Genomic DNA, 23,653 nt, shown 5'->3' on the forward strand with positions numbered 1-23,653 from the left:
AGGACTTGGAGCTCAAGTCTCTTCTACTGGAGGCCTATGTAAAAGGCCAGCAGGAGTTGCTGTATGTTGTTCCCTTTGTGGCCAAAGTCTTGGAATCAAGTCTGCGGAGTGTGGTAAGGATTACTATCGTACAATTTTCCCTCCCAGTCTTGGCTCAGTTTTTTAAAACCCTTTTAAAAGTTGCTGCCCTGTTTTGTAGATCTTCAGACCGCAGAACCCTTGGACCATGGGCATTATGAATGTACTGGCTGAGCTCCACCAGGAACATGACTTAAAGGTAAGTGAATAATTCACCAGCTATTCCCCTCACTGTTTCGTAATAACCATCCAATGGAATAGTTTTCACTCACTCCAACAATTCTCTTTTTAAAGCTCAACCTGAAGTTTGAGATCGAAGTGCTCTGTAAGAACCTGTCTCTGGACATCAGTGAGCTGAAGCCAGGATACCTGCTGAGAGACAAAGAGAAGCTGAAGAACCTGGAGGAGCAGCTCTCTGCACCAAAGAAAGAGACTAAGCCTCCTGAAGAGATGCTGCCTATAGTGACTACGGGTAGATCACATAAACCCAGCTTTGTCCTCGGGCATATTTCAGTCAGTTTTCTAATTTTGAATCTTATTGAAACTACTTATGCTTTCTGAATCCGTTTTAAACCAACAGTAGACTCGGCAGTCCCTTTTTCAGCTGCTCAGTCAACTCCAGCCACCACCACTACCTGTACAGCCACCGGGCCGCCCACACCACATTTCAGCTACCACGACATTAATGTCTATGCCCTGGCTGGTCTGGCCCCTCATGTCAACATCAATGTCAACGTGAGTCTCTCATTCTACCAAGTAAACGAGCACCATTGCAGTAGTTCAACTTCATATTCTTATTGTGTGAAAATCTGCGAAAGATCCCTTTGTTTGCCTCCTGTCAGAGTCCACTATCTTGGAAGCATGTTTCATTTGATTGTGGTGGTTTTAATTCCATTGGGACATTTGTTTTATTACGTTGTCACCTTTGGAAAGATTTTTAACCAAGTCACACACGATTCAGTGTTGGAGTAAAAAACTATTTTTAAACTTGCATGTTTCTAATCACTTTGCCTTAAGTACATTTTAGCTTGGTTATCAGGGATTCAAACTAATCACCTTTTAGCAATGCAAACTAATCTCCTTTCAACTAAAGTCACCTTTTCTGAAGCAAATTTGCTTTAAGCTTAAACACTTAAGTATTTAAACACAACAAAAAGCTTAAAATTCAACAATCAATCAACTGAAAATATGCCCTCACTGAGCACTTCATTATGAACACTATACTAATACTGGTTAGGGCCTCCCTTTGCTCTCAATACTGCCTCAATTCTTTGTCATGGATTCAATTAGATTTTGGAAACATTTCTTTGAGATTCTGGTCCATGTTGACATGATTGCGTCACGCAATATCTGCAGATTTGTAAACTGCACATTCATGCTGCAAAACTCCTGTTCTACCACATCCTGAAGGTGTGCTCAATCCTGTGAAGGGCTATTGGATTCAGATCCGGTTACTGGGAAGGCTACTGAAGAACAGTGATCTCATTGTCATGTTTATGAAACCAGTTTTAGATTAATTTTGCTTTGCAACATGGTGCATTATCATGATGGGATGTACATGTTCAGCAACAATACTCAAAGGCGGTGGCATTCAAGCAATGTTTGATTGGTATTAACAGGCCCAAAGTATGTCAAGAAAACATTCCCTACACCATTACATCACCACCACCATCCTGGACTTTTGAGACCAGGCATGTTGGGTGTAGATGGACTGACAAATAGTTTAAATGTCAACTTGTCTTCACTTGGCCTTGCTGAATGGCTTCCAATGGTGATGGAAAACCTGAACATATCAGTGAATTTTAAAGTTATCATGTGAGGGTCATGGAAATTTCTAATGATTATTCTGTAAACTTGCTTGCCAGCAATAGCGATATCCTATTTGTGAGCAAGTCATTATCATAAAGGCAGTTTTTCACAATGAGCAAATTAGTTTTCATTTGTAAATCGGTCTGTATTAAAATGATTTGTAAAAATACTTATCCAGTAATCAACTGGAAAGTTCATGTAGTAGTCATTGAAATTCATTGTCAAAGTGTGGGAATGTTTCTAATGTTTTTCTGTTTCTCATTCTGTTCGAACAGGTCCCCCTTCTGCAGGCCCACCCTCAACTGAAGCAGTGTGTGAGACCGGCTATCGAGCGTGCCGTTCAGGAGCTGGTACACCCTGTGGTGGACCGTTCAATTAAGATCGCCATGACCACCTGCGAGCAAATCGTCAGGAAGGACTTTGCGCTGGACTCTGAGGAGTCTCACATGCGTGTGGCCGCCCATCACATGATGCGGAACCTGACTGCTGGTATGGCGATGATCACTTGCAGAGAGCCACTGCTCATGAGCATCGCCACCAACCTGAAAAACAGCTTTGCTGCAGCTCTGAGGGTAGGGAAGCACCTTAAAGTCCCTAAACATTTTCCAGTTTTTTGCCACAACAAACGTGCACAAGATTTTAAAACAAATGTGAAATTTAATTATTTATTTGGTGGTCAATACATTAATTATAATTGTTTGTTTGCCAAACATCTGACCCTGTGGAAAATGTTTGAGAATATTTTGTTATTGAGAACTTAAATAAAATACATAATTTCATGTCATTGTACTGGACTTCACCTCTGTGTTATACTCTAATCCTGATTGAACTTGTCCATGACAGGCTCCCACACCCCAGCAGCGAGAGATGATGGAAGAGGCGGCTGCTCGCATCGCTCAGGACAACTGTGAGCTAGCGTGCTGCTTCATTCAGAAGACGGCAGTGGAGAAAGCTGGACCTGAGATGGACAAGAGACTGGCAACTGTGAGTCCATGCACACCACCCCACAACATCCCTGCTATTAAAACAATAAACACCACAAAATCGACAATAACTGCTCCTGTCAAGTGAAAGATTATTATAATCAAGCTGAAAGAACAAGACTGATTGGAGAAACAATTCCTCTGTCTTGTAGGAGTTTGAGCTGAGAAAGCATGCTCGCCAAGAAGGCCGTCGCTACTGTGACCCGATGGTGCTCACCTATCAGGCTGAGCGCATGCCAGAGCAGATCAGACTGAAGGTGAGAGCTCTTCACAACCTTCTGAATTGTTATATTGGAAGATAATGGGCTACTGCTATATATGGATAAGTGATGCTGAGATGAATTCTGCTTTTCAGGTGGGTGGAGTAGATCCTAAACAGCTGGCTGTTTATGAAGAGTTCGCCCGAAATGTTCCAGGCTTCCTACCCAGTAATGACCTGACTCAGCCCACTGGATTCCTTGCCCAGCCAATGAAGGTACAACCTTCATCAATCTTGATAAGTCTAAGAAGCCAGTGCTGAAATGTGTTTTTGTTATATTGGGTATGAAACTCAATTGGGTTGTTTTTCTGTTGCAGCAACAGGCATGGCCCACTGATGACGTTGCTCACATCTACGACAAGTGCATTTCAGACCTGGAGCAGCACTTGCATGCCATTCCACCTGCCCTGGCCATGAACCCACAAACCCAGGCCTTACGCAGCCTCCTAGAGGCTGTGGTTATGGCCAGGAACTCCCGTGATGGTATCGCTGCTCTGGCACTTTTGCAGAAGGTCAGAGATCATCTAACAAGAAATGGACAAAATAGACCAGAAAAACACTATGCTCAGTCACTGCTCATGTCTGACCGATCACTTCACTCTCTCTATCGCGCTCTCTCTTTGTCAGACTGTGGAAGGTCTGCTGGATGCCACCAGCGGTGCTGATCCTGATCTGTTGCTAAGCTACAGAGAGTGCCACTTGCTGGTGCTGAAAGCCCTACAGGATGGCCGTGCATATGGCCCACAATGGTGCAACAAACAAATCACCAGGTCAGTGTCATCTAACCTAAATCTTTTTTTTATTTCTCATTTCATTTTCTCATTTTTTTTATCGATGTGTCCATACTCCAAAGGGTCCAGTAAATACAACCATTGAAGTTCAGGCATGTCATTTTCATGGTTTGTGCTCAAAAAGGGGGTGTGTATCAACTTATCACAGCTAAGACTGAACAATAATGGGGAAAGAGGGCAACCCTCTTAAAATTATCTGAAATTATTCAATTTGTTTGTACCGCTGCTACCAGGTGTCTATAAAGTAACTTAATTCATCCAATAAATGTATTCTCAAATGCCTATTATCAAACTCTTTTTTGGCATCAAGTGAGATGGCAATGATCTGGAGTCATTCACCACTGACCACATAATACTGATGAAACTCCTAATGTTATCAGAAGAGCTGTGCCCTGAATAAACCCCACCAGAGAGAGAGATAGAGAGAGATATATATATATATATATATATATATATATATATATACATATATACATACATACATACATACATACATTGAGCCATTTGCATTTTGGAAATTGGAGAGGCATGTAATTCAGTGGAAGTACACGCATGCAGTTACAAGTATATTCCCCTCAATCCTACACTACCTCACATCACCACGAGCTGTCATGTGTTCCCATCTTTTGATGTATTTAATTTCTGCAGGAAAAGGTTTACAATTCACCCTGCATGTCCCACAGGCATTAGTTCCCATTTCTAACAACTTAACCATAAGAGCTGGGGATGTGTAAAAGTTGTCAAACATTGCTGCCCTGTCTTTTGAATGGCTGCAGTAACTATTCAACTACTTTGGTGGCTAAGTAAGTGACACGCCTATCACGACGACCTTTGTAAACATTAAAGTCGGGAGTATACCCAGAGTCTGATGTTGAAATTAACCATAATTTAAAACCCAACAGAGTAAGCTTGCCCTTCATTTATTGTTTAAATCCTGAGCGATCTTTGGACTTGACCATACATTCAACTGTTGCGAGATTTTGGTTAGGCTGAAAGAGCTGCTGGCATTTTTGTTTGAGGTTGTTCATAAGATAACGCATCTTCCTAAAGCAATCCAGATTATCCTCTGTGGTAGGGTCTACAACATGTAGAGCTACTAAAAGAGCCTTGTAGCAGTCACGTGACATAAATCCACGAGCCCTGAAGTGACTTGGTTCCCCAATGACGATGGGACTCGGAGAATTGAGAACCCCATGTAAATGAGCAACCCAAAAAAAATAACAAATTCATTGGGGGTCACCTCCATCCAAGCTCCTTGTTAGCTGGAATATGATGGACAGTTTAGGACAAGCTCCAACCCTTGATGGTTTGTAAAGCTGCAGATCTCAGCAACTGCAGCTTGAGTAAAAAAACGCATGAAAAGTAAATTTCTCGCAACATATTGGAGGTTCCATCTCGTGGTCCAGGTCGTCCTGCAGTAGTTCCTGGTTCAGCAGATCTTCCTCCTGTGTGCTCATGAGCTATGTCGTCCTCTGCTATGAACCTAAGCTCATCAGCAGGCCGCCTCCTCTTGAGGGTGCTGAGCATAGTCTTTATCCATCTCTACAATAGAAAAAAGTATAACAATTGGTAGCCACCAATGTGATCTTCACAAATCCATACACTGAATAGTCTAACCAGAATGTTCAACTGCAGACAGCCCTCTCACACTTTCCTTGTGAACAGGAAGCTACACAACCTAAAATCATGTCTGTGTGATGGATGGGTAAGGCTATCTGTGAAAATTATAGAAGGATATCTAAAAAAAATTGTCTTGCATTGGAAAATCAACAAGCTAGATAACTTATCTAACTAGCAAGCCAGTTTCCAGGCAGGTCTGAACACCATCTGCTCTCTGCCTCTTCAGGCGGATTTTTCACAAGCGACAAAATTGGCCAAAAAAAAAATTGATATTTAGCTAAAATGTAACACAGTATTCCTAGCTAATGTTTATTTGTCAAGTTTCACAGAAACTGCCAAAAAAAAGATTGATATAAAAAGAAAAGGCTCGCTGATGATGGTCAAGTCAACTTTTCCAGAAAAAAAAAACTAGCTACAAATAAATGCTTCCTAAATAAAAAGGTTTGACTATCATCCAGAAGTGACAAAATTGGCCAAAATGTATTGCTATTTATTAGGGCTCTCAATCGATTAAAAATTTTAATCGAATTAATTACATGGTGTCCCGATTAATTAATCGCATATACAAATATTTGCTGAGACAGCCCCTCATAACAATTTAATATATAAAGATTATACATATTTATATCAATATATAATTATACGTAGTTATCTTTAAATATTCAGATAATTAAAATGCATTACATTCTTGTAGCTGAAGAGTTAATCATTGAGACAATACAAAAAATGCTTTAGTATGCAATGTATTGTTTACTACTATATTATTGATCTTAAGTCAATCATTGGCATACAGTTCACAGCAATTCATTTCATAAGTTAATTTATCAATCAGTTGGAGATTTATTTAAGAGCCCGGTGCGTTGCATCATAAACATAGAATATTTAGTTCAACTGTCCCGAAGGTGTGTTCCAAACTCCAGCCTCTAGCAGAACCAGCAACCACAAATATGTGTGTGTGTGTGTGTATAGGATTGGGTATTGTGCAAATATTTTCGATCGTACCGAAACTATACCTGTTGGACACTAATGGACTAGTATTTCTTACAGGTTAGATTAAGATTCACAAGCAAGACACCTTGAACTATTATTTATTTGAACTAAAAGTTCAAATAAATCTGAAAAAAAAAATTGCATTTAAAATGTGTTCAACTTTTTGAAAGATGGCTTTACAACAGTTGTGAACATCTCTCTGGCAATGAAGCTTCATCCATGCATTCTCTATCTGTCGGGTATTTCCTTATCCATGAAAATATATCATGTGTGAATACATTTTGTTTTGTTCCCTCCTTCACGATATATCATCGTAAACCTCCGGGCTGAGGGATTAAAAGCATATTCTTGCTTCATTGATTTTGCATTGAAAATTCAATACTTATTTAAAAAAACGAAAAACTTAAAATTAAATTCATTTCTAAATTCAAATTACACTCCAAACGAAATGAAAAAGCAAATAAAGTGATATATTATTACGCACGCACGTAAACACCTTTCCATTTACCATCAGACAAGAATTCGTCTAAACATGCAGGCGGAAAATTACTTGCACAAATGAAGACAAAAACAATTATAAATGTAAAAAGAATTAGAATGATGATAATCACTGAAATATAAATCATGGTTCGAGGTGAACATGTTTTTGTGTTGAAGTTGCATTCACAATAAACTGCTCTGTGCAGGGGCGAAAATGTCATCAAAATGTTAGGGGGACAATAAACACAATTCTCAAGAGCAATTTTTGAAGGGAACACCAAGGTTTTTTTTGTTGTTGCCCCATTTGCATTTGTATTTTATTTCTTAAACAATTATTTTAAGAATATATTATTTACAATACACATATTTTAATGATATTTTAGGGGGGCCCTCAGATGGGGGGCCTGACCTTTAAAGGCTCATTATTAAGGTTTAGTATTTCTCTGTAATGTAGAACAGTGTTAGCAATATTACTGATAACATTCTTTCTCAGCCCTGGAACTCAATAGATTCTCAATTTAAACTATTATTCTCAATAGAATAATAGATTCTTGCATTCCTTGAATCGATCATGTTTCTCTTGTCAAATTCGCAAAGTCTGGGAATAAGGAAATGCTGTGGTTCTTCCAATAAATGCTTCCTTTACTCCCTGCCTTGTGTAACACAAGATCTTTACTGGGTGATCTCCAGAAATTTGACCAGAATTGATCGTGGCCTATCTCCCTCAGCAGATTGCCGAGCTGGGACCCTGTGAGCTCGCTCAATTTCAAGCTTTTCCATGGCCTGTTATGTCGGGCAGACTCTGAAAGAGCCCGTCCAGGAATTCCACCATATCCTGACCTCATCCTCAATTTCAACAATTAGGACATTATTCCGCCGGTTACGATTCTCCAAATCCTCCAACTTCTCCCAGACATGCTCCAAATCCCCCTTTGTCGCTAGCAGATTAGCTGCTAATTCCCTCTCCGATTACTCCAGATAATTGATCAGTTTCTCAACATCCCCAAGTCTTGTAACCATCTCAGTGAATTTCATCTCCATGGCTGTGATCGATCGACATATTGCAGCAAGATCCTCCAAGTCAGCAACAACCTTCGTTAGCATTGCAGACATGTTCAACAATTCTCTCTGAATCTCTCACTTCTCCGGCCAAATCGACTCCCTGGCTCGAGGCCTCCGGAGGGGCATCAGTTTGAGCGTGCAAGTGTCTTTTAATGTCTCCAGAGCCTGAGGATTTTGTATTCTTTGACACATTGTCTTCCTAGAACAGTTATGGATCAGGGTGTATCGAATCTCACTGGTTTATAACAAAGTATCAAAACGAGCACAGAGCTCGCAGTTCACACGTCCGAACCTCACATGGCGTCAAGTGACTCAACCCAAACACTTAAAACACCTTGCCAAAATGTTTGTCAAGCATTGGCTGGTCCCAAAGGTACTGACGTTTTCTTCTATGGCCTGATAGATGCCTGATTGAGTGCAGAGACGAATACAAGTACAACGTTGAGGCCGTGGAGCTCCTGATCAGAAACAACCTGGTCAACATGCAGCAGTATGATTTACACCTGGCTCAGGTAAAGATTGTGTCTATAGGACAGGGCTAGACAATGTTACTCCTAGGGGGTCACTGTCCTGTAGATTTTAGCTCCAACTGGAATCTAACACTTCTGAACCAGCTCATCGAGGTCTTGATGATTACATGCAGGTGTGTAAAAGAAAGGGCTGGAACTAGACTCTGCAGGACGATGGCCCAATGGAAGTTTAATAGCTCAGCCATAGGACTGAAATAACAGCGTATGTGAAATGGTTTTTCACTGTTGTCTGTGTTCAGTCAATGGAGAACGGGCTCAACTACATGGCTGTTGCATTCGCCATGCAGCTGGTGAAACTACTTCTGGTTGATGAACGCAGTGTGAGCCACATCACTGAAGCTGATCTCTTCCACACCATCGAAACGCTGATGAGGACCAGTGCCCACTCCAGAGCCAATGCACCTGAAGGGTAAGGCAACACTACTACTATTACTTATAATAGTGTTACTACTATGCTGATGACAGCTGCCATTTTGTTTTTGTAACTTCTAATACTTCTATCATGATGAAGTCCGCCACTATGACTGAAACTACTACATTTACTGGTGCTGCTGCTATAACTAAAACTACTACCAGTAATACTATGATGACGGTTGGGGCTACAATTACTATTAAAACTGCTATGCCAACTGCTGCTACTCCCACTAATACTGCTACTAGAACAACTGTTACTACTATCAAAAATACGACACTAGAAGTACTAGAACTATTATGACAGTTGCTGTTATTACTTCTGAAACTATTAGGGCGACAACTCCAACTACTACCACAAAGTATTCCAACTGCTGGTACTATCTCGACAATAGCTACTACTAATACCCATGATAGATACTATTACAATTACTACTAGTGCTGCTAAAACTCTACCACTAGTACTTGTACAACGATGCCAGCTGCTGCTATTACTAAAACTACTATGATGACAACTGCTACTTCTATTACTACTACTAAGATAGCTACTACTAAAACTGCTATGACAATGGCCACTACTACTGCTAATTCTGCTACTGCTTATTACTACTATTACAAATACTACTATTAGATGTACTAAAACTACTACAACGATTGCTGCTACTGTTACTTTAACTGCTATGACAATGGCTACCACTAGTACTGCTACTAGAGCAGTTATTGCTGCTACTAGTAGAAGTACTAAAATATGATTGCTACTACTATTACTTCTAAAAGGCTACAACTCCTACTACTATCTCTAATACTGGTACAACAGCAAATGTTTCTACAATTACAACTGCTACAACTAGTAGTAAAACTGCTACAATGACTGCTGCTACTACTATTAATACTAAAACTGCTACAACGGCTACTACTACCACTAATACTGTTATGAGAGCAACTATTTCTACTTTTACAACTAATACTAGAAGTACAAAAACAACTATGACGATTGCTGCAACTTCTACTACTAATATTACAACTACTACTACAAGTACTGGAACTACTATGACACTTGAGTGCTGCTGCTACTGCTACTAAAATGGCTACAACTACCACTTACACTGTAATGAGAGCAACTATTACTATTACAACAACTCTACTAGAAGTACAAAACTACTATGATGATTTCTTCTGCTACTAATGCCTTTTGAAAGCTACGACTGTTACAGTCAAACACAGCATGCAAGGAGTGATACTTGGGTGTATACAAATTCCCATGGGTGGTCTTTGGATATGGGCTATTCTGTTCTGATTCTCTTTTGGTCCAAGGCACTCAAGTAGGGTTAACATTTTTAAAAAGCCTTAATTGGGGTGTGGAATATAACCTGTTTGGAGGTTTTTATAAGGTGGGGCTATTTGGTTTCACATGACAATGTCACATGGTCTAACACAAAAAAAACATTTTTAAAGGTGAAGACAATGCTATATATATATATATATATATATATATATATATATATATATATATACACACACACCTATATGTGACAACATTAGCCCCACATTATTAAAAACCTCCAACCAGGTAATTTTCCACAGCCTGATGAAGGCTTTGTAAACTGCAACCTGTCAGTTTGTGGTATGTTTTAATCCAATAGCTATGACTAAAAAGGCTTTTTAAAAATGTTAACCCTACTCTGAGTGCCTTGGGACACTAGAGCTACTGCTGTTACAATTACTATTAGTGCTAAATCTACTAACACTTATACATCTACAACGATGCTAGCAGCTACTACTAAAATTACTACTATGATGATAACTGCTGCTACTTTTATTACTACCAAAACTACTACTATAACTACTATTAATAATTCTAATAATATTGACTCCAGCAAAGTGTCCTAAGCAACCAAATTGGCCGGTTGCTAGGGAGGGTAGAGTCAAATGGGGTTCCCTCCTTGTGGTCGCTATAATGTGGTTCGCTTTCGGTTGTGAGTTTTGCGTGGATGCCGCGGTGGATGGCATGAAGCCTCCACATGCAGTCTGTTGTAATGCGCTCACCACCCAGATTGAGGCGAGTCACTACACCACCACAAGGACTTTGAGCACATTGGGCATTCCAAATTGGGTAGGGAAATCTGATAATGAATTGCTACACAACTGCTAAAGACCCCAATGATACATTTATAAGTAACTGGAAATTGACTAAATTTCTAGTTTGCCCCAGCTGATGGATGTGGTCCGCTCCAACTACGAGGCCATGATCGATCGCCATCATGGTGGGCCAAATTTCATGATGCACTCTGGGATTTCTCAGGCATCTGAGTATGATGATCCACCAGGCCTCAGAGAGAAGGCAGAGTACCTGCTTAGAGAATGGGTAAACCTCTACCACTCAGCAGCCGCTGGCAGAGACAGCACCAAGGCCTTCTCTGCATTTGTTGGACAGGTTAGCCAAGACTCCTTATTCTGATCCTCACCAAGTTTGTACAATCAAATGTGAATCCTTTGTTTATCCAAAGGCTAAACATAGACTGTTGTTTGATACTACTGACTTGATATCTGCATGTTTTCTGTCTTTGTCAATCAAGTTTTATACATATGCTCTGTTCTCCTCTCGCAGATGCACCAGCAGGGCATCCTGAAGACCGATGACTTGATCACTCGCTTCTTTAGGTTATGCACAGAGATGTGTGTGGAGATCAGTTACCGCGCTCAAGCCGAACAGCAGCACCCGACCACCAGCCCAGCCATCATCAGGGCCAAGTGCTACCATAACCTGGACGCCTTTGTTCGGCTCATCGCCTTACTGGTTAAACATTCTGGAGAGGCCACTAACACGGTCACCAAAATCAACTTGCTTAACAAGGTCAGGATGTTTACAAAATTTTGTGGCTAATGTTGAGATTGCGAACACTTGAATAAAGTTCTCTAGTGCAAAAATGTTCATTTTGGTTTTCTGGAATTTAGAAATGTTGTTCCAGCTGTCTGTGAAAGTCTTTATTATCAGTGTATCTTTTTTTCTGGTGCAGGTTCTGGGCATTGTGGTGGGTGTATTGATCCAGGATCATGATGTGAGGCAGACGGAGTTCCAGCAGCTGCCATACCACAGAATCTTCATCATGCTCTTACTGGAGCTCAATGCTCCAGAACACGTACTGGAGACCATCAACTTCCAGACCCTCACTGCCTTCTGGTAAGCTCACAGCTTTATAATTTGAGAAGAATACCAAAAGTCACAGTCTATGAACAGACATATTAAAGGTCATTGCCCTTTTTTTCAGCAACACCTTCCACATTCTTCGGCCGACTAAAGCTCCTGGTTTTGTGTATGCTTGGCTGGAGCTCATCTCTCACCGCATATTCATTGCCAGGATGCTTGCACACACCCCACAACAGAAGGTCAGTTTGCTGTTAGAGACAGGAATGGCAATCTTTTATATCCAATATTGATACCATTCCTCAAATTGATGACTATGTCCTGTGCCTTCAGTGTCTATTTCCTCTCTTTCAGGGATGGCCCATGTATGCCCAGCTGCTGATTGACTTGTTCAAGTATCTTGCACCCTTCCTAAGGAATGTTGAACTCAACAAACCTATGCAAATTCTCTACAAGGTATTAGTGTCATGAAACCCTCTCTATTTCAGCACTAGATGTTCACACGATAGACTAAAAAAATAATGAAATGGGCATGAAAAGATGTAAAAACATGGGAGGGACGCCCCTCTGCTTTTGAGAATGTAGTGAGAACAGCACTGAAAGTAGGCATTGCCACCAAAACCAGGACTGCTTGGGGACTTTATATTATATATATTATATAATTCATAGATATTCTTACAAGGAGTGTTTCAGGTTTAATTCAAGTTAACCTCTATTGTGGCATAGTGTTATTCACCACCGAAAATAATTGACTCACCCCTGTTTTTCTAAAGAAAGAAAACGGTGTTCAGTAAGGCAAATAAAATGAAAGTAAGTCCAATACATAAAACATTTACTATACATTGTTTCAAAAGTACAGACGCAACACTTGAACAATACGTGTTAACATGACTCTAGTGTGATTCAAATCGTTTACTGATCTTGAGTGTGTAAAGATTTCCAGTATTCTGACTTTGCTGTCATGATGACATGGTAGGCCTAAATCCCAGAAGTTTTCTCAGTCTGGTCAACTTTTTTTTTTTTTTGGTATGCTTTACATCATGAGTTTTTGGTTTTCATTGTCGTCTTCTGTTTTTGAACAAGCCGTCGTGTTATCCTGTCCATGATCAGATGTATGGAGAATGGAATACATGCTTATAAACAAACAGCAGATTATTGAAGTATGTGTAGCAGAACTACAGTCAAGAATCATGCTGTTCCTGATTATGGTATTTAGTGCAAAAGTCCACACTCATATCTGTTCCATTCTTGTTTTTGAACTCTTGCAGAAACCACTCTCACATGAATGATGTCCATTCTGTGAGTGATTTTGAATTAACTGCTGTATTGCGATCTCATGCATAAGGCAGCACAATGATTGGAATGGAAGCGTTCCTTCTCATGAATAATGTGGAAAAGTCATCAGAACCTAGACTCGTACTCTCTAACCAGTCACTAGCAGACTTTATGCATATACCTTACATTTTGCAAGGCTGCTTTAGCTTTTTATTTTTAAACCGGAACACAACGGTTAACACTTAAATGTGTTTTGGTGTTTTATGACCCTTTAAACTTCAGGTGTGTCTTCAAAGCTCATTTGTGTTTTGTTTTTTTGTTTTGTCAAGGGAACACTCCGTGTGCTGCTTGTCCTGCTCCATGATTTCCCAGAATTCCTGTGTGACTACCATTATGGCTTCTGTGATGTCATCCCGCCAAACTGCATCCAGCTGAGGAACCTGATCCTGAGTGCCTTCCCCCGCAACATGAGGCTTCCAGACCCTTTCACCCCTAATCTGAAGGTATTGTCACATGTTTTAAAATTTCAGTCAAAGCTCTAAACTCACTCTGTCCAGATAAAAGGGCCATGAATTCAAGACTCAGTTCACTGGCCAGACCCCCCATTATGCCTGTAATATTCATTATGAAATGGATAATAATCTTTGTGGGTTCACCAGGTGGATATGCTGAGTGAGATCAACATTGCTCCCCGCATTCTCACCAACTTCACCGGTGTAATGCCATCCCAGTTTAAGAAGGATCTTGACTCTTACCTGAAGACCCGCTCTCCTGTCACCTTCCTTTCTGAGCTGCGCAGCAACCTGCAGGTAGGGGGCGTCACTCTGAATCTCAAGAACCATTCGCCTCAAGAACCATTCACAACAAGAGTAACATCTAACAAGGTAGCTTTGTATAATGATGCTTTGTGTAATGAGACACATCAACATAGTTTAGTATTGGTGCTGTTTTGATACAATCTTACTCAACCTCCAGGTGTCCAATGAGCCAGGCAACCGCTACAACATCCAGCTGATAAATGCTCTGGTCCTGTATGTGGGCACCCAGGCTATTGCCCACATCCACAACAAGGGAAGCACTCCCTCCATGAGCACCATCACTCACTCAGCACACATGGACATCTTCCAGAACCTCGCAGTCGACCTGGACACTGAAGGTGCAGTTTTGATTGTTTGAGCATAATGGAAACAATCAATTGACTTTGCCTTTGATTGTCATGAATGTTGCCTTTGTGCTCTAGCATATAAGATTTAGGACTTATTTTCTTTTGTTCACAGGCCGCTATCTGTTCCTGAATGCGGTAGCCAATCAGCTGCGTTACCCAAACAGCCACACGCACTACTTCAGCTGTACCATGTTGTATCTGTTTGCTGAGGCCAACGCTGAAGCCATTCAAGAGCAGATCACCAGGTATGGCAAACCCCTCCCTCTCCTGTGCTCAGTCCTTAAAGGAATAGGTCACCCAAAACATCCACTCCACTGTCCTTATTTACTTGCCCTCATGTTGTTCCAAAACTATATGACTTATTTTCATGAGGGAACACCAAAGATGCTAGTGAGAATAATAGCCGGAGTCAAAATTAACTTTTGTTTTATAGCAAAAAAGATGCAATGAAAGTAAATGGTGAGTAAGTCATTCTGCCTAACATCTTTGGTGATCCACAAAAGACTATGTCAACAGTTTTGGAACAAGGTTGAGTAAATAACTAAATGTTCTTGTTTTGGTCAACTATCCCTTTTTTGAAGAAATTTTACTCCATGCCTAAGTGGCTAATAAGTGTGATTTTGTGTCTTGCAGGGTCCTTCTGGAGAGGCTGATTGTGAACAGGCCACACCCATGGGGTCTGCTCATCACCTTCATTGAGCTGATCAAGAACCCTGCCTTTAAGTTCTGGAGCCACGACTTTGTGCACTGTGCCCCAGAGATCGAGAAGTGAACACACTACTATTTTCTTGCTCGTTGGTTCTGTCCAAAACCTAGTAAGCTGTCTACATAGGCAGCTGCGTTCTAAAGCCTGAAGTATGCTTCGGTTTTATGTGAATGCTTGACGTATGTGTACAATCGAACGCTTGCATTTCAAAGTGTACTACTTTTGATGCATGTCTGTGATGAGAGATGGGGCGGCTTCACGTGATACACAAATTGAAGATAATTTGTTCAGGTATTGACGACAACACCCAAGTGAATTTTCGTGCCGAAAAAGCAAATTCAATGGCATTCATCTTGCGTTCTGTATATGCTTTTCATCTCTCACACGCAGCTGTCACGCTCGAGTCCACTCTAGCAGGCTTCCAGATTGTGCTCCACAGAGCATGTGATCACTGGTGCTACTCAATCCAGTTTCTCTATCACGGCACAAACTTCTAAACTTGCATTACATTTACTCATTTGGCAGACGCTTTTATCCAAAGCAACTTACAAAAGAGGAAAACATAAGCGAATCATCTTAACTCGCATTACCCTTTTGAATTCAACTGAGTTTTGTTTGTTTTTTTACCTTAAAGCGCTATGGAGGAAGTCAAACATCTTAAACAGTGTGAGACTGACATTCTAACAAACACTGAGGAAAACAGCTAAAACATTGTGTCATGTGCCAAGAATTGTCATCTGTCATGCAGATTGTTTTAAACTATACATCACCCTTAATAAATTTCAGTTTGAGTGATGTTCTAAAATTGTCTACGAAGATGACTAAAATCATTAACAGCCTAATGAAGTGTTTTTATTACTGTTTAGAAGGATTTTTTTCGACTTGTGAATTATTTTCTTTGTTGAATTGCTTTCAGAAGATGGCAAGTTTCTTGAAGGTTTTATAATAATAATACTAGTCAACAACATCAGGCTGAAATGTGAAATTTAGCATTATTGTAAGGTTGATTTACTACTTTTTGAATGCCACCAATTTATTTATATATTTTTTTTTTACTATCAAGTTCCAAAAAAAAAAATATTTGAGGAAGTACTTCATGAAGTATTTTATTAAATAGATTTTTCAAAAATAGGATTACAATATTAATGTGATGTTTCTCACACAAATCATGTTTACATGCGTACTGTTTGTCTTGTGGCAATACTTTAGAAATAGTGAGTATTTTAACGTTCACTTTATTGTAAGTGCCTCACTGTAACCCAGATTTTTTTATGAAAAGGAGGGGTAAGTCAAAATAAATTTGTGGTAATCAACATTTATGCCACAAATGTTGATCGAGCTTAACTTGTATTGAACCTAGAATATTCCTTTTATGGCAGCATCCTTTTGTACCACACAAGTACATTTTTTGAATTTGATTTGAAATGCTGTACTTGGGCAGCAGCTCAGCTCTGTACACCACATAAATGGTGCTCTATATTGGAGATTGGACTCGGTGTGATAAATAGATGTGATGCTGCCTTAGAATTTGGTCAAAATTAGGTATCGTAGGAGGCAGACTAACAATTTTGGAAATTACTTGTGTCAGGATAGCGCTAATGATGCCTTGCAAAATCCTATGTAGGCCGCTCACTAGGTTTTGAAACGGAACATATAACACGGGCACATCTTTCCACACACAACTTAAAACAAACAACCTCAATAACTGCAATATATCTTTGTCCCTTCTCTCAGGTTGTTCCAGTCAGTGGCGCAGTGCTGCATGGGGCAGAAGCAGGCCCAGCAGGTGATGGAGGGAACAGGTGCCAGTTAGGCTGCAGGAACTGCTGCTGTGCCCAGAGAGAGAGCCCTCCCTAACCAACACCCTGCACATGTGATTGACACACAGCTGGCACTGGACCACTGTCCGTCTTCCACCGGATGACTTGTGATCTGAGGATTTTTTTTTTTTTCACCCCCTGGACAAGATAAAATGTAAATATTTAAAAAGGGACATTCAAGAGCAGAATTTGTGTAATTTTGTCAAAGGTGAGACACACTTGAGCACATTTAACTCCTGGCTGTTTGGCTTCTCCCCCCTAAACACTTCATAAATTTATTTTTGCTTTCAAGACTGATTGACTTTTGTTTGGAAGCTTGGTAGTGGCTAAGGAAGCTGTCTTGTTTTATTATTTTTATTTTCTGACGTTTGGTTTTTAAGGGGAGAGCTATCAGTGTGGTGAGCTGATAGGATCGGACGGCTGTCCTGGACTGCAGGGGGGGCGCACTTGTTTGCACCTGTGAGGAAACCGTTATTGGGTTGGGGGTTCTCCCTGGCACTTGTACAATTGTGGAAATATTCAGAAATTTGTTGGTAAATTGAATCTTCGGAGTTTGTACAAAGAGATTCAACTTGCAGAACATAAAAGGACCAATACAGCTCATTTTGTAAGGATTTTGAATGTTTTGTAAATGTATTGGTCCGTGTGTTGTATTTTGTAGTACTTTATAGTTGCCTTTAGTTCCTGCTACTTATTTCCTGTATGTATGCATTCTGTAGTTACTGCATTAAACACTTGAACTGCATCTTGGCCTACAGTCATTTTTATTTATGGGTGTGTTGTAATGTTTCATTTAAAATGCAGAGAAATTGGGTCATGCAAAACTATGATGCAAAATTCATGACTACCAAAGGCTATGTTCAGACAGTGTAGTGCACGACTGGTACATTAGTTCTCATTGTAACTGTCCGTATGATGCTAAGAAACTTTCTTCTACAAAAAAGAAAAACAGCAGTTGTCATAAGATTAAAGTGGTAATATTTTCAGAATAAAGTCAAAATGACTAGAAAACAGCACGTCATTATCACAACGATAGAATACCAAGCCAGCAGCTTCATCGATGCACGAAACGGATGTAGATGATTTGGTTAAATCATACTTAAGTTTAGGTTTTAGTAACGCCAATCTTTTGGCACATCACAAAGTTATTATTGGGATCCGGACACAGCAGTGGTTATGAATTGAATTTATTCAGAAGAACCAGACAAACGTTTGCACAGTCCGCCACGTGGTCTGTGTAAATTGGGTCTAACGAGATCTAAATTTACATGACACATACAGTATCGTTTTATTGACATGAGTAAAATGACCATGCAGTTTAAAACTGAAAAGGGCCTAAATAAATAAAATATGGTTAACAAAGGAATTACGGGTGAGTGTGCAATGAGTGATTCTCTCCTTCCTTCCTCTTTCTCCAATGGATTTTTTCAAATAGTCCTAGGCCTAGTTTCTCAATAACGATTGATCTTAGTGGTTAAGAGTGATTTTAGGAAATTTTTTACGTGCGTTTCCCACAACTGCCAAGGCTGGACTGGGAAGAGGAATCTGCCTTGGATTTTACATGGCAACTGGCCCAAAAGTTGTCCTTTTCTGCATATCCCGGCGCCGTTTTGTGGTCCATTCGGTATAATGCGGCAGCTCATTTTGGCCTATTGCAGCCCATTCGGCCCCTTTTTGAGGCCGACCCACTGGCCCACTTGGTTTTCCCGATGGCCAGTTCGGACCCAAAGTGTGTCGGCCCACCGGGAAATGCCCGGTATGTCAGATTACCAGTCCAGCCTGACAGCAGCCATAGTGTGCCAGTATGGCCGCCATGTACCAGCTATTGGTGGAAAGGAGAGAGTAGAGTGACGTAGCCAATTTAGGGATGAGATTATTAGGAGGCCATGATGGATAAGGGACACCATGGTTATAGCCCTACTCTTTATGAGAATTGCCCTTCGATTTTTAATGACCACAGAGAGTCAGGACAGTTTAACATGTCATCCGAAAGACAGAATAGTGTCCCTGTCACTATACTGGGGCATTAGGACCCATGCAGAGTGAGATATCAAATATCGCCATTTTCGATTACATAGTCAACCCCCGGTGAATATACTTGCTTTTATTGTTTGCTTTACAAATTAAATGTATGTATTGAAACACCAAAAACTTCAACCAAAGATATTTCTAAATTAAATCAAACAAAACGAAAACGCAATAAAAATATAACTGCGAGCAGCGATGAAGGGCCCAAGCACCATGGGTCCATTTCCACCCGTTGGCTTTCGGAAAACAATGCAAGGTGGACACATACATTTGGCATTTGAAGCTATTTGGGTAAATATAACAACTATTTTAAAGTCTATTTATCTGTAACCCAAAATAGTCAAATTCATGTGATTAGCCCCCAACGTACATCTCAATTTTGATCTAAATCTTTGCACACAGAAGATGTGAGACACTGCTGTTTCCCTTCTTTTTTTTTTTAATTATTAATATGATGCCTCACTATGGCAACACCATTCAATATTTCAAAATATGTTCACAATTAGCATCTCATGAATCCCCAGGAGGAGTATTTAAAAGTTCAGAATGGATGACTTCCTGTTGGGCAGAGCTAATAATTATAATTCTGAAAGTTGTCCAATTTGATGAGAACTATACATGTACACATTTTGATGAAAATAGTGTTGCTACAGAGGTCGTCTTACATGCCCATTTTAAACCAGTTAAATGTCACTTTCCAACAGGTGGGTCGACTGAATGTGGCTATAAATCAAATGCATTGTTTTATATCAAAAACTCCATCAATGTTCAAAAACTTGGAAACAAATTGAAGCTTAAAAATTGAACTTTCATGCATCATGTATTGTTAAAATGTATGCATCATGTTGGTGGTGCCAACAGGTTCTTCTGGTCTCCAAGAGATGACTTCCTGTGGTATCTCTTTGATGATGTGCTCAAAATCATTCAAGCACCACAGCCTGTGACATCCCGCCACATGGAAATCCAGAGGGATGTGTGGATGCGACTCTCCCAGTCACTGTTATTATGCTCTTTTCAGTTTTTCAGCGCATGACCAAAGTTTTCCATTACATCTCCAATTTGAATGTTTCCCCTCCCCCAGTTTTATAAAGTTTAAAACCAGCAGATCATATAGAGGATCACTTTGTCCATACCACCGTCACAGTGAACCACCCCGTCACAGGGTCTTTTTGTTACAATTTTATGTGAAGTAAATGAAATGTTACAAATTAATGTTGCATGATGTTCTTGTTGTGAAACCTAAACAAATAAATGTAACTTTATTTGTATTTTTTTAAGTACAAACAATGAGGCCATTGAAAAGTTGAGTTCATATTTCAAGATTAAAAATCTAAGAATAATTTTTTTCCAAAAAAGGGACATTTTACTATTAGGAAAACATTAGATTTTAATAATATATTTCATGTTTTACTACTCTAATGGCATACATATTGTCCGTAACAGGCTGGTACAAGAAAGGCTCCCTTGCCTTATTTAAAAAGGATAATATTAATAAGGATTTTGTGTCTGAGGTGGGAAAATGTGATTTTTTTTGGAGGATTAACATATCTGTCTAGTAAGTTTAAAAAAAAAAAAAAGTTTGTTCTTAATGAAAAATTAGGAAAGTGGAAATGTCACCCGTTTGGTAGAATGACTCAGGTACTCTATACTTGTAGACACTGAACAGCAGCCAGAGAAAATAATAAAAACTTCAGCATTTAATATGCTTTGTATCTATATCTATAGTGTCTAATAATGCAATGTACAGTACACATGTTTCTCTTGTCAATACAGCTCGATATGAATTGATTCTGCCCATTTGATCCTATTATTAATCAAAGTCCGCTGGAAAACGCCAGAGGATTTTGCTCAACTTTTAATAACCGTGTTATTCTTTCCAAACAGTGAGGAGCAATCTCACTGGAACACAATAACCCTAAACTGTCAAAATGTCCATTGATTTTATGGCATGTATATGTACACTCACCTAAAGGATTATTAGGAACACCTGTTCAATTTCTCATTAATGCAATTATCTAATCAACCAATCACATGGCAGTTGCTTCAATGCATTTAGGGGTGTGGTCCTGGTCAAGACAATCTCCTGAACTCCAAACTGAATGTCAGAATGGGAAAGAAAGGTGATTTAAGCAATTTTGAGCATGGCATGGTTGTTGGTGCAAGACGGGGCGGTCTGAGTATTTCACAATCTGCTCAGTTACTGGGATTTTCACGCACAACCATTTCTAGGGAATAATGGTGTGAAAAGGGAAAAACATCCAGTATGCGGCAGTCCTGTGGGCGAAAATGCCTTGTTGATGCTAGAGGTCAGAGGAGAATGGGCCGACTGATTCAAGCTGATAGAAGAGCAACTTTGCCTGAAATAACCACTCGTTACAACCGAGGTATGCAGCAAAGCATTTGTGAAGCCACAACACGCACAACCTTGAGGCGGATGGGCTACAACAGCAGAAGACCCCACCGGGTACCACTCATCTCCACTACAAATAGGAAAAAGAAGCTACAATTTGTAAGAGCTCACCAAAATTGGACAGTTGAAGACTGGAAAAATGTTGCCTGGTCTGATGTGTCTTGAGACATTCAGATGGTAGAGTCAGAATTTGGCATAAACAGAATGAGAACATGGATCCATCATGCCTTGTTACCACTGTGCAGGCTGGTGGTGGTGGTGTAATGGTGTGGGGGATGTTTTCTTGGCACACTTTAGGCCCCTTAGTGCCAATTGGGCATCGTTTAAATGCCACAGCCTACCTGAGCATTGTTTCTGACCATGTCCATCCCTTTATGGCCACCATGTACCCATCCTCTGATGGCTACTTCCAGCAGGATAATGCACCATGTCACAAAGCTCGAATCATTTCAAATTGGTTTCTTGAACATGACAATGAGTTCACTGTACTAAAATGGCCCCCACAGTCACCAGATCTCAACCCAATAGAGCATCTTTGGGATGTGGTGGAACGGGAGCTTCGTGCCCTGGATGTGCATCCCACAAATCTCCATCAACTGCAAGATGCTATCCTATCAATATGGGCCAACATTTCTAAAGAATGCTTTCAGCACCTTGTTGAATCAATGCCACGTAGAATTAAGGCAGTTCTGAAGGCGAAATGGGGTCAAACACAGTATTAGTATGGTGTTCCTAATAATCCTTTAGGTGAGTGTATACCTGTAAAATTGTGTCTTATTAACTTAAAAACTGAACATGTATTTGTTTTGTTTTTTATAAATGACAAAGTATAAATTAAATATATGTATGGTGATTTTCTTAATGTTTGTTGTAATGTATCATCTGCCATAATTTAACATGATGTCCTCTGGTCTGATGAAACCAAAATTGTATTGTTTGGCCAAAATTATCATCAATATATTTGGAGGAAAAAGGGTGAGGCTTGCAAGCTGAAGAACACCATCCCAAATGTGAAGCATGGGGGTAGCAGTATCATGTTGTGGGGGTGCTTTTTTGCAGGAGGGTCTGGTGCACTTCACAAAATATATGGCATCATGCGGAAGGAAAATTATGTGAATATATTGAAGAAACATCTCAAGACATCAGCCAGGAAGTTAAAGCATGGTCCTAAATGGGTCTTCCAAATGGACAATGACCACAAGCATACCTCCAAATTTGTAACAAAATGGCATAAGGACAACGAAGTCAAGGTATTGGAGTGGCCATCACAAAGCCCTGACCTCAGTGCGATTGAAAATTTGTGGGCAGAACTGAAAAAGCATGTGCGAGCATGGAGGCCTACAAACCCGACTCAGTTACACCAGTTCTGTCTGGACAGAATGGGACAAAATTCCAGCAACTTATTGTGAGAAGCTTGAGGCAGACTACCCAAAATATTTGACCCAATTTAAGCAATGCTACCAAATACTAACTACAGACCCACTGAGAATGTGATGAAAGAAATAAAAGCTGAAATAAATCATTCTCTCTACTATTATTCTGACTGTGAGGAGGGCGCTGAATTGTCCTAATCAACCAGGAGGGAGAGACGCCAGTGCAAGAGAGAGAGACACAAGAAGCTGGGTGTGTTTTGGGTTCTGCTGGAAAGCAGTTTTTTGTTGTTTTGTTTTTTGTTTATTAAAAGTTTACGTTGACTGCTCGGCCGGTTCCCGCATCCTCCTTGCCCATCTGAAGAACCACATTACATTGGTGTGGAAACCAGGGAAGGAGGAGGGAACCGGCCGAGCGACTCACCTCAATCCAGGTGGCGGAGGACGAATCTCAGTTGCCTCTATGTCTGAAACCATCAATCCATGCATCTTATCATATGGCTCATTGAGCACATGTGGAGGTTTCACGCTATTCTCTGTGGCATCCATGCACAACTCGCCACGTGCCCCACGAAAGCGAGAACCACATTATAGCGACCACAAAGAGGTTACCCCATGTGACTCTACCCTCCCTAGCAACCGGGCCAATTTGGTTGCTCGGGAGACCTGACTGGAGGCACTCATCATGCCCTGGATTCAAACTGGTGACTCCAGGAGTGAT

The 23,653-nt window shown here is 40.3% G+C and overlaps 1 protein-coding gene across 3 annotated transcripts in view; it reads left to right on the forward strand.

The window, feature by feature from the left end:
* Positions 1-17,863, forward strand: part of LOC127640718 (CCR4-NOT transcription complex subunit 1-like) — a 48,156-nt gene extending 30,293 nt beyond the window's left edge. For 2 of the 3 annotated variants that reach the window (XM_052123424.1, XM_052123425.1), the window contains exons 27-49: positions 3-113; positions 200-277; positions 373-550; positions 659-813; positions 2,163-2,459; positions 2,731-2,871; positions 3,023-3,127; positions 3,226-3,345; positions 3,447-3,641; positions 3,757-3,899; positions 8,476-8,584; positions 8,842-9,011; positions 11,216-11,447; positions 11,622-11,867; positions 12,031-12,194; positions 12,283-12,400; positions 12,513-12,614; positions 13,763-13,936; positions 14,093-14,317; positions 14,409-14,589; positions 14,711-14,843; positions 15,232-15,366; positions 17,039-17,863. In XM_052123424.1, coding sequence (XP_051979384.1) covers positions 3-113; positions 200-277; positions 373-550; positions 659-813; positions 2,163-2,459; positions 2,731-2,871; positions 3,023-3,127; positions 3,226-3,345; positions 3,447-3,641; positions 3,757-3,899; positions 8,476-8,584; positions 8,842-9,011; positions 11,216-11,447; positions 11,622-11,867; positions 12,031-12,194; positions 12,283-12,400; positions 12,513-12,614; positions 13,763-13,936; positions 14,093-14,317; positions 14,409-14,589; positions 14,711-14,843; positions 15,232-15,366; positions 17,039-17,117 — 3,591 coding nt within the window. In that variant the 3' untranslated portion in view covers positions 17,118-17,863. The remainder of the gene's footprint in view (positions 1-2; positions 114-199; positions 278-372; positions 551-658; positions 814-2,162; positions 2,460-2,730; positions 2,872-3,022; positions 3,128-3,225; positions 3,346-3,446; positions 3,642-3,756; positions 3,900-8,475; positions 8,585-8,841; positions 9,012-11,215; positions 11,448-11,621; positions 11,868-12,030; positions 12,195-12,282; positions 12,401-12,512; positions 12,615-13,762; positions 13,937-14,092; positions 14,318-14,408; positions 14,590-14,710; positions 14,844-15,231; positions 15,367-17,038) is intronic. The other variant, XM_052123426.1, reaches the window with a different exon arrangement.
* The last annotated feature ends 5,790 nt before the right edge of the window (positions 17,864-23,653 follow it).

Source organism: Xyrauchen texanus, chromosome 49, assembly GCF_025860055.1.
Source record: "Xyrauchen texanus isolate HMW12.3.18 chromosome 49, RBS_HiC_50CHRs, whole genome shotgun sequence".
Taxonomy (NCBI): Eukaryota; Metazoa; Chordata; class Actinopteri; order Cypriniformes; family Catostomidae; genus Xyrauchen; species Xyrauchen texanus.